Source organism: Gigantopelta aegis, unplaced genomic scaffold (genome assembly GCF_016097555.1).
Source record: "Gigantopelta aegis isolate Gae_Host unplaced genomic scaffold, Gae_host_genome ctg3507_pilon_pilon:::debris, whole genome shotgun sequence".
In the NCBI taxonomy this organism is placed as follows: Eukaryota; Metazoa; Mollusca; class Gastropoda; order Neomphalida; family Peltospiridae; genus Gigantopelta; species Gigantopelta aegis.
The window spans coordinates 20513-31535 of record NW_024533376.1 but is presented as its reverse complement, the minus strand read 5'-3'; the positions used below and the strand labels follow the sequence as shown (position 1 = coordinate 31535).

Genomic DNA, 11023 nt, shown 5'->3' with positions numbered 1-11023 from the left:
TTAAGGAGCAGGACTTGAGGTGGACAGAAGAGTTGTTCAAAATGCATGCTAGAAGTAGACGACAAAGTATTCCAGTTTACAGACTGCGTGATTTTCACGAAGAAGTGCTGAAAGGTATATTTTATACGGCCGAACTTCAGAAAGTGAATAAAAATCAAGACATTCTATGGAAAATCGAAAAAAGTGTTAAAAAAGAAGAAGGAAAAGGGGAAAGTGTACTATTTGGTTCGGTGGTTAGGCTGGCCACCTAGCTTCGATTCGTACGTAGAAGAAGGTGAACTGAAAACTGCGTGAAACATGGAGAAGTATATTATATTGAAGAGTACTGACTCTAAATCAGTGGTTCCTGATAACAACCCCTATCACTTTCGCGTAAAGTTAAACAAGAGGTTAACTTTTGAAGGTGTGTGGATTTGAATTTTGGAGAAATTGATCTTCATAGTATGAACGATTTGCAAGTGGACGTGTTGTGTAATTTGTGTGACAGCAATCCAGTAGGCGATAGTTTTGTACCACTACTAAGACGTGTTGATTTACGAGACGGGCCACGGTATGAGTTTAATACAATGTGGAACATTCCTGTTGTAGTGACAGAGAGTTCCTATGTTGAAATACATATAAAGGCTGCATCTGCCACTCCAGTCTCATTTATCAAAGAGAGCACAAGTGTGACACTACTATTACGGCATTATCTGTTTTTAGAGTAAATTAACATGGATCGAAAACTTTACGTTCCTGATGTTAATAAATGGTTAAAATATTTTGATAAACGAACCAAGAAGCAGGTTGGATCTGGAGTTGGGAATTACAAGGACAAGTGGTTTTCTTATATGATTCCAATGATTCCGAGACATGTAAACAGTGACATGGACAACAAGCACAAACCTAAAATAGAAGTGACATCACAAACACAAGATGTGGTAGAAAGGCCCGAAGCTGAACAGGAACGTACCAGGGCTATAAAACATAAATCTGGTGATCGAATTGTCAGAAGCAAAAAAGTCAGACGCATGACAGTACAGAAAAAATGAGCTCCCGCATCGAAGTACAAATCAGCTGTTAGTGAAAAAGATATATTTGTATAAACGTCAACAACAACAAACAATATGTCACTCCTCACAGACAAAGACTTTGTGGAAGGTTTACCGAGTGCTTTGGATCTGTTTACTATGCCCCCATGCCAAACGAGTGTGTTTCAACATTACTACGTAGATGTTAGACCTGTTAGTCAAATTACAGATTCGTCACCAGTAGAATTTCAAATTGCAAATAGTGGAATTGATTACGTGGATTTGAAACGAAGTCGTTTACATGTTAAACTGAAAGTGAGTCATTCCGACGGAACGGTTTTGGGTAAGGACGAACAGGTGGCACCAGTAAATTTATTCATGCAAGCTCTGTGGTCGCAAGTCGCTGTGTATTTACAAGGCCAGCTGGTGAGTTCGGCGAACAATCATTATCCCTACAAAGCATACATTCAAACCTTACTGAATTATGGAGCAGAAACTAAACAATCGCAACTCCAGTCTCAACTGTTTTACAAGGACGTCGGAGAGACACAAGCAGATATCGAAAGCACCGATCCTATCACTGGTACTAATTCTGGAGCATCGGATCGAGAAGCACACATCGCTGTCAGCAAAACTGTTACCATGGAAGGTCCCCTGTGTGAAGATATTTTTAACATAGGAAGATATCTGGTGAATGGGGTGGATATGACAGTTAAGTTATTTCAGAGCTCCATACCCTTTTGTTTGATGTCTGGGAAGTCGGGTCAGGAGTACAAGATCGAGCTCTTAGATATTTACTTCAAGATATGTAAACTGAAAATGAACAGTGCACTTATTTTAACGCACAACAAGCTGTTTGAAAAGTCTAACGCCTTGTATCTGTTCACTAAAACCGTAGTTAAAATGAGCAGCATCCCTTCGTCTCAGCAGAGCTACGTGTGGGACAGCGTGTTTCAGTCGCAGTTTCCCGGCAAACTGGTTGTCGGGTTTGTCAACGGTGACGGCGTAAGCGGATCGTATACAAAGAACCCGTTTAATTTTCAGAGTTCGTTTGTAAAAACGGTGGCGTTATATCTGGACGGCGTCAGTGTTCCCGGTCGACCAGTCGAAGCAGACGACGTTAGTGCCTACGTGAATTTGTTCGAGGGAGTCAGCAGATGGGGTCAAGACACTGGAAACTACATCCAAAGAACTGAATTTGAGCTTGGAAATGGTCTGTTTGTGTTCAGTCTCGAACCCGTTTTCGTGGATTCTGATTATTTAAGTTTGCTTAAGAGTGGTAATTTACGGTTAGAAGTACAGTTTAAATCGGCTTTGACAAAAACCGTCAGTTGTATCGTGTATGGTGAATTTCCTAGCCTGATTGAAATCGACCAGACCCGAAACGTGTATGTCAAATAAAGAATATCATGAATGGAAAGCAGATTCAGTGTGCGATTGACTGTGACCCAGATTTAGGTTCACGCATTGTAGGTGTTTACTCGAGCGACACACTACCACGTACGAAACGGTTAAACCCCTGGGGCTGTATCGTGAACACAGACCCATCTCACCTACCTGGTCATCACTGGGTGGCGTTCTGTTTTGATAATAATAATAAAGCAGAGTTTTTCGACAGTTTTGGTAAACCACCCAAATATTACAATCCAATGTTAGTAGATTTTTTAAAGAGACATTCTTCATCTTACGTGTACAATAACAAATCCGTTCAAACCGCGAACGCTAAAACGTGTGGATTCTATTGTTTGTATTACTTGTTACAAAAATGTAAAACTGACCTGATGATGAGCGATATTGTGAATCAGTTTAGTAAAGATACATTACAGAATGATGTATTCGTGTATAACTTTATATGTAAATATTTTAGATATTGTAGCCCGCCTTGTATTTCCTGCTCATACTAATATATTAAATATTGTACACAATCATGTATCCACTTTATGTGTTGTTATACAAACGTTTTGAAATAAATAGATTGTGTCACAAAACGCTGGTTTGTTATATTTTTAAACATTAGTCTTATACTAGTTTACTAGATAGCAGTATAATTGTGTACCCACAGGTAATTCTGGTTATACCTCTTTATATATCTAACAAAACACTGTAAGAAATACTTTAAATTTTTTATTTGCATGAACTAGGGTGTTTCCTGGTACATATTCAGAGTAGGTATTCCAAATATAAAATCATCGCAGTAGGTAATCATGGGTGGATACGGCAAAGTAATGCACCATAGTGAAAAGTAGACAATTCTGGCAACTGTGAATTGGTAAAATATTTGTTTAAAACGTTAAAAAGTTTAATTTAAATTGAAAAATAATTGTTAAAACATGAACAAATTTTATTTAAATTGAAAAATAATTTTTGAAACATTGACAAATTTTGTTTAAATTCATGAATAATTTTTAAAACATTAACAAATTTATTTAAATTGGTAAATCCCTTTTAAAAATGTTATTTAAAATGGTTTTTAAAAATAGTGAAAAAGGTTTATGTAATTTTAATTTAAATATCATTTGGCAAAATTGTTTTCTCACCCAGAGCTGACCCTGTAACTCCTACCTTTATAATACATATTACTTATACACTGCAAGCTTAATTTAATTCGTTACTTCTTTATTGTCATTATTTGTGATATAACTAGAGTGTAATCCGATATAATAATAAACAGATAATACAGTATGTATTCCAAATTGAAACAACAGTAGGTAATCCAAATTGAAATAACAGTATATAATCCAAATTGAAACAACAGTATATAATCCAAAGTGAAACAACAGTAGGTAATCCAAATTGAAACAACATTAGGTAAGCCCGTATTAAATCCAAATAAAGCACAGTAGGTGATTCAAATAATTTTCTTGAAAGGATATCTACACGACAATCTAATGTTAAAATTAAGAATGGCAAATACTAATTTATCCTTATTTGTTTAAGATACTGAAAATTATATACTATGCTGTGAAAATATTTGCATTCCCCAGTTTTGTTGGAAACGGTTAACAATAACAACTTCAAAATTATTGACAGGTTACTATTGACCAATGAGATTTAACTTTAAACCGGTACCCACGAGTTACTGACTTGCCAGTTTTTTTTTTGTGTCGTTCTGTGGACTATTAACATACATTTAAAAATTGCCATGTCATGGTTAAGTTTCTATTCACTATAGAAATCACAGCTGATATCTGAATCTCAAATATTTTTTTTTTTTTTCAGTAATGGGAGTATATTTCTTTGTCAAAGTACTTTTAGATTAAACGCTTACTTTCCAAATACAAAACACATTCTGAATTTTCAACCATGCGAGACTATTTTAACGCGATACCATAGAAACTCCAGATTTTGTGGAGTCTGTGAGAGATTGTTTACCTATAGAAATAACAGGTGTCATCTATGACCTTAAGTAATATAATTTCAATCAGGAGAGTATGTTTCTTTTGCAAGTACGCACTGACCACAGTACTAATACTTCAAACATAAAACCTATTCTGTTGAGTGTGTCAAGCGAGACTCTTTGCTACATTTATGTACAAACAGTACTTTGTTCGCATTTTACTGTGTCTTACTTTTAAAGGATGAAATACTTGTGGTAACCTAGAAACTCAGAATGCGTGACACTTTAAAGAATATTTTAACTTATAGATATTAGTGATTTTTATATATTAACACAAAGTACATTAAAGTGTACTAGGAATGGTTGCCTATATAAAACAAATTAATGACTAAATTATAGTCTTTTGAAACATTACAGACCATAACTCGCAATACATTTCTGAACAGAGCAAATACCTTTAAATGAATGCAGTGAAGGGTCAAAAAAAAAAAAAAAAAAAAAAAAATCCTCGAGGGCAATAATACATTGTCCAAATGTGTGTAGCGTTTGGTAAAACAAAACTGTTGTATCATTAAGTTTGTCCAATTGCTCACGGAATTTTTAGGTCATACTTAACACTAAAACGTATTCAGTTTAGTCTACCGTGCGTGGCTATTTGCTATATTTCTGTTCGACTGATGTTTTATACTCTAAAGGAAAGAAAATACATTTAGAAAGTGTTAACCTAGAAACGTAAAGTACATTTCCCTAGTGAGTGGGTAGTTTCTGTTCTGATTACAATTTTGTTTACAGAGAAATCGGAGTTACTAAGAACGTCTGTATCACATAACGTGTAGAGAATACTTAAATAATAATAATAATAATAATTATATTATTATTATTATTATTATTTTAAAAAAAGAAGAAAATCATGGTACTTGAAAATATAACCCTGAACTTTTTTCTCTTTTTCTTTTTAAACGGAAGGGGACCCTCGCAATTGGTTGAGCGCTTGCTGTAGGTGTACTCAGGTTTCAGAATCTGCATTCAGAACAGAACAGAACAGAACAGAACTTTATTACGCTCAGGCCGTTACACAACGGCATATGAGGAACATGATATATAAACTGTAGTGACAAGATAGGGTTTACAGGAGACAATAGTACAATAGTATTAATACAAATGCAATAAAGTAATAGAGACAATAGTATAATACAAATGCAATAGAATAATAAGGAATAATATAATACAATTAGAATAAAGTAATGTAATGTCACATTATTGTAATTCCTACCAAATGTGCTAATCAGACATGTGCACACATATATACATGTATACTTGGGTAGTAATAAGACATTGTACATAATTCATATACATATATTTTAGGGTTTACTGCATTTATTAATAATTTCTTTTATTAATTTACATAATTTCTTGAGAACACTTATTTTGCTATTCGTCATTAGTTGTTTAAATTTCAGCGTACTTGGTTTATTATAATAATATGGCTTAAGCAAATTTTTACGGGAGTTAGTGAAATAAGTACATGTGAATAAATAGTGAAATTCGTCTCCAGTATCATTATTGTTACATAATGTGCACGTTCGATCTTCCACTGGGGTGTTGTTCCATCGTCCTGTTTCGATTGGTAAGTAGTGATTAGATGTTCTAAATTTGAGTAATATAGTCCAACATGTTTGTGGTAATATAATAAGATATTTTTCTAATCTAAGGTTTTCCTTAAATATAGTATACGTTTTACCTTTTGATGATAAAGTTATGTTTGTATTCCATTGTTGTAAATACTGGTCGTTTTGTCTTAATTTTACTTGATTAAGAAGTATTTTTACGGATGAAAAGTTCCGTGTCATGCCTAGCTTGTTAAATATATCTTCGACCATTTTTATCCATTAATAACTATATCCATTAACAGAAGAGTCGTGTAACATTAATTCATGCAGTAAAAACGATGATTTTGTTTGTTTACCAAATACGATACGGGCCCAAAAACTTATAATTCTTTGTTGAATAATTAGTTGAAGGGGTCTTCTTCCTAGTTCTCCATATAACATGAATAGCGGGGTGCCTTTTTTAACTGGTAATATGTGTCTTAGGCATTTTATATGAATAGTTTCAATGATATCGATGTTTTCATAACCCCATATTTCGCACCCGTATAAGAGAATCGGGAGTACAATGGAATCAAATAGTTTTATTTTGCATTCTATTGAAAAGTTATTGTCTTTGGATTTAGACAGAACAAATTACATTGCTTTTGTTGCCTTTTGAGTTAGTAGTTTTTTGCTTGTATTAAATATATTTAGTTTGGTAAAAGTAAGACCTAAGTATTTATATTCTTTTACGTTTTCAAGCACATCATGTCGAAGTATAAAAACTTTCTTGTAATCATTACTGGTGCCATTGAAAATGATTATTTTAGTTTTACTTGCATTTACTTTGAGTTTCCATTTATTGCAATATTGTGAAAAGACATTTAGGGATTGTTGTAAGTCAGAGGCGTTTGATGCGAGAAGCGCAGTATCGTCAGCATATAATAAACATAAAAAGTAAAGAGCTGTTTTATCGAACGTTTCATCTCTATCCAGGGATACCCCAGTACAATTTTGGCTTTTTAAGTAATTATCTAGATCATTTAAATAAAGGGAAAACAGGACAGGCGACAAATTTTCTCCTTGTCGGACACCGATGTTGCATGGAAATAGCTCAGAGGTTTCGGTTTTTGTACGAATACATGACTTTATTCCTTGATACATTTGATAAATTATTTTAAAGAATTTTCCATTAATATTATTTTCTAACAGTTTCTGCCATAGGCAAGTTCTAGAAATAAGATCAAAAGCTTTTTGGAAATCTACAAAAGCACAAAATAATTTCCTTTTTCTTGTCTTTAAAATTTCTATCAGAGAATGTATATTAAATAGATGGTCGGTAGTAGAGTAGCCTTTTCGGAAAGCAGTCTGAGATTCATTCAGTATATTATTTTCTTCAATAAAAGCATTTAATCGGTTATTTAAAATTGTGGTGAACAGTTTAGAGATGCAACAGAGCAATGTTATTGGTCTATAATTTTCTGGTAACGAACGATTTCCTTTATTTTTAAAAATGGGTTTAATTACTCCAGTCAACCATTCATTGGGAAAAACACTATTGTCGAAGATTATGTTAAACAGTTTAATATAGATTGGTAGTACTATGCCGGCAGTTGTTTTAATGTATTCATTAATGATTTTGTCGATTCCAGGTGCCTTACCGTTTTTCAGTTGTTTTATAGCATTTAATATTTCATTTTCTTCAATTCTACTGTTTAAAACATTTTTCACTATCTGAGTCTATGTTATTAAAGTTTATTTTTGTTTCGTTATCGTCCGATTCGCCTTTGTTTAGAGTTTGGAAAAAATGACAGAAATCATCTAACGGTGGTAAGTTATTATCTTCGTTAGGTCGTTTAAGTAGTTTGTAAAAAGCTTTTGGGTCGTTTGTCCTCAATTGTCGCATTTGTTTTTCAATATTAAATCTTTGGACGGAATGTTCTTTCAGCAAGGACTTTTTATACGTTTTACTTGCATTAATTAATCTTTGTTTATTTTCTAAAGTTATTCTTGAGTTATACGTTTGTTTGGCCTCATGATATTTTCCGCGTAGAATTCGACAACTGTGTGTCTTACCGAACAGCGATACCTTTGAGTTTTACACGTCGCTTGATCGTGCAAGATCGTGCATGACCTAGAGTCGATTCAGCCGCATCTAAAAATAGATTTTTCATTGCCTGTGTTGCAGTATCGACACGTGTTTGAATGTCAACAGACTGATTATCAAGCATTGTGGATATGATTTTGAGTGAGTCCTGGTTAATTTTATTTTTAAATTCTGTTGATTTTTCAGGTTTCCATTTACTTGGCTTTTTGTTAGCTGAATATGTCATACAATTAGAAGTATCGTTATCGTTAGCATGTTTATCAACATTTAAGCTAAGTATTAAAGCACAATGTACATCTGAAAAAAGTGGGTCAAACTCACATACATCAAAATGTTTAGCTATTTTTAATAAATGATGGTTGCCAATGGCATAATCAACAACACTGCTATCTTTACAAGTCAATTTTCCTATGTTTTTATCATGTCCTAATCTGCCATTTATTATATATAAATTGTGTGACTTACATATATTTAATAGTTTAATACCATGACTGTTTACTTTGCCAATATCTTGACTTGCTCTTTCTATGGGAATATTATATGATTCTAATTTGTATATGTCATTTAAAAAATCTAACATATCATTTTCCATGTTGTTTAGTATGTCAATGTCAGTATCAATTACAGTGTAATCTGGGAAACAATTTGTTCTAGCATTAAAATCACCTAGTAGTAAAAGTGGGCTATGTTCTTCTATGTGTTCAATAAGTTCACTTTCAATAATGTCAAAAATATTTTCTTTATAGTATGGGGATCCAATAGGAGGAATGTATACAACACCGATGGTTAGTTTTACGTGAAGACCTGTAATTTCCGTGGGAATGCTAAACCAAGACTTTGTGAATTATTTGTGATATTGAAATCTATAGTAGAAGACAATTAATTTTTTATACCAATGGCTATTCCACCTGATGAATTTAATCTTTTTTCCCTGTTATTCAGAAGGAAGGTATAGCCAGGTAATAATGTTGACATGCAGTCTGTTTGATCTGTTTTTGTTTCAGTAAAACAAAGAATATCATACTTAGATATAAATTCTACAAATTCGGGGATTTTTAGTTTACTTGTCAGACCACACACATTAATACTAATAAAAGATAATTGAGTATTTTCACAACTGTCACAAGACGTCAGTGGATTGGGCTTGTTTTGGTATATTTCGATAACAGAATTAACACAAAAATGCATTTAAGTAGTACGTATTATTTATTGCAGAGCATTTGTAAAAACACCACAAAAGACATGTTACATTTGATCATGTACATCAACAAACGTTCATATTGTGTTAGTATTTTAGAAGTAATTTCTTCCCAGGTGGTCCAAGGTTTGCCCGTCTTTTCACAAACAAAACGAGTGGTTTCTTCTGTTCACTTTTCATCGTAATTGGATGTGATTTGATTATGTATCTGACAATCGGGCGGCAACGACACGTTATTTAAAGCATTATTGTTATAACTATTTTCATGGTGTGTAGGTGGAGTGGGCTGCCTTCGTTGTATTTCTGATGGGCAATCTAAAACATTGGGTTTAAGGCTCTCATTCTCGTGAGTTGATGGTCGCAAGTCTATAGTAAGATTCCCATAAGGTCTCTGAACAGCATTCTCATAAACTGACATAAAACGATTACTGTTATTTGGATAGATTCTTCTCGCAAACACGTTTACTTGATGTCTATCAATGGGCGAATTAAACAAGGTTACGTAGTGAGAGTTGAGAGCAATATCACGTGACTCCTTGCCTCTTGGAAACAGGTTTTGTAACAGCAGGAAGTTAGCTACATTCTTGTGATGCGAAGTTCTTGTAAATAACTGAGAAATACGTTTATCGTCTTTGGTCTCGGTCATGTGATCATCCAGAATTAAAACATTGTTGTTGCGTGCATCAAAGAGGTTGTCGTCCTGTAGGTTGTAGGGGATACCTTTCACAAACTGGACTTGGGGCATTGTTTCACGAATAGCATTGTAAAGTGGCTGCCACTCAGTGTAACACCAAATGATGTTGTTAGGTTTAGGTTTGGTGAGTCCTTTCTGGAGTATTTGGTACATAAACATAGTTTTCCCACATCCACTCGGACTCACTAAAACAGCATTAGATGGTATAGTAAATTTGAAAGTCTCTCCGTATTGTTCAGCTTGTAATCCCAAGGTTGCTGATTGCATCACTGGCCTTTGAGGAGGAGGAGGAGTATATGGGGAGAATTGAGGAGGAGGAGGAGGAGGAGGAGGAGGAGGAGGGAGGGTGTTTGGTCGATGCATCTGTCTCCGGTGCCTTTGGATATTGTCATATCTGGAAAATGTGTCCCCACACTCAGGGCATGATGTTGACCCCATCATGGATTTTATTCAGGTGACGTTTCTATCAACGCCTTGGCCTGTTTGAGTGATGCTTGAATCAATACAGCCGTCTTCGTTTTATAGTTCCATCCTTAAGAAGGGAAAAATAACTCACAGTTTCGTTAATCAAGTCTGTCATAATTTACAACGTACGCAGATCGACTTACTATAAAATAGTACGATCCTCCCCAACAATCTGGAATGTCAACACCACGAGCTATAACACGTTTGAGTGAGTCGACAGCTTCAGACTTTCTTGTATACCACTGGGAATCCTCTGATATCACTCTCTCTGGTTCACGTCGTGGGTGTGCCACAATGATCCACGAAGACTGTTTGCTCATCTCGAATGCATTTACTCAAATGAAGATTACTATATGCAAGAGGAAGCTTTATACTAGCTGCTGGGTGGAATAAAACCGATACGGTAGGCTACATTCAAACGCGTTCGTTGAACTGCGCGATTGCTATTGGCTAAAACGACTGGAACCGGTTTCGAGCGGTTTTCGTCAACAAAAGACGTGTTGCAACACGTTTATAAATAAATCCAGCGAAAAACCCACTTCGATGACGTCACAGCGCACTTTCGGAGCGACCCCATCGCACTCGTTACAACGGCGTTTAAAAATACCTGTTAAAACCCTCTT

The 11023-nt window shown here is 34.6% G+C and overlaps 1 protein-coding gene across 1 annotated transcript; it reads left to right on the top strand.

Annotated features, from left to right (window-relative positions):
* The first annotated feature begins 1106 nt into the window (after positions 1-1106).
* Positions 1107-2411, top strand: LOC121392195 (uncharacterized protein F54H12.2-like). The gene has a single exon (XM_041523532.1). It carries the CDS (start codon positions 1107-1109, stop codon positions 2409-2411), a length of 1305 nt encoding a protein of 434 aa, XP_041379466.1.
* Positions 2412-11023: the final 8612 nt, after the last annotated feature.

Excerpts from the sequence above, each read along its gene's own strand:
- LOC121392195 (XM_041523532.1), top strand. The coding sequence starts at position 1,107 with ATGTCACTCCTCACAGACAAAGACTTTGTGGAAGGTTTACCGAGTGCT.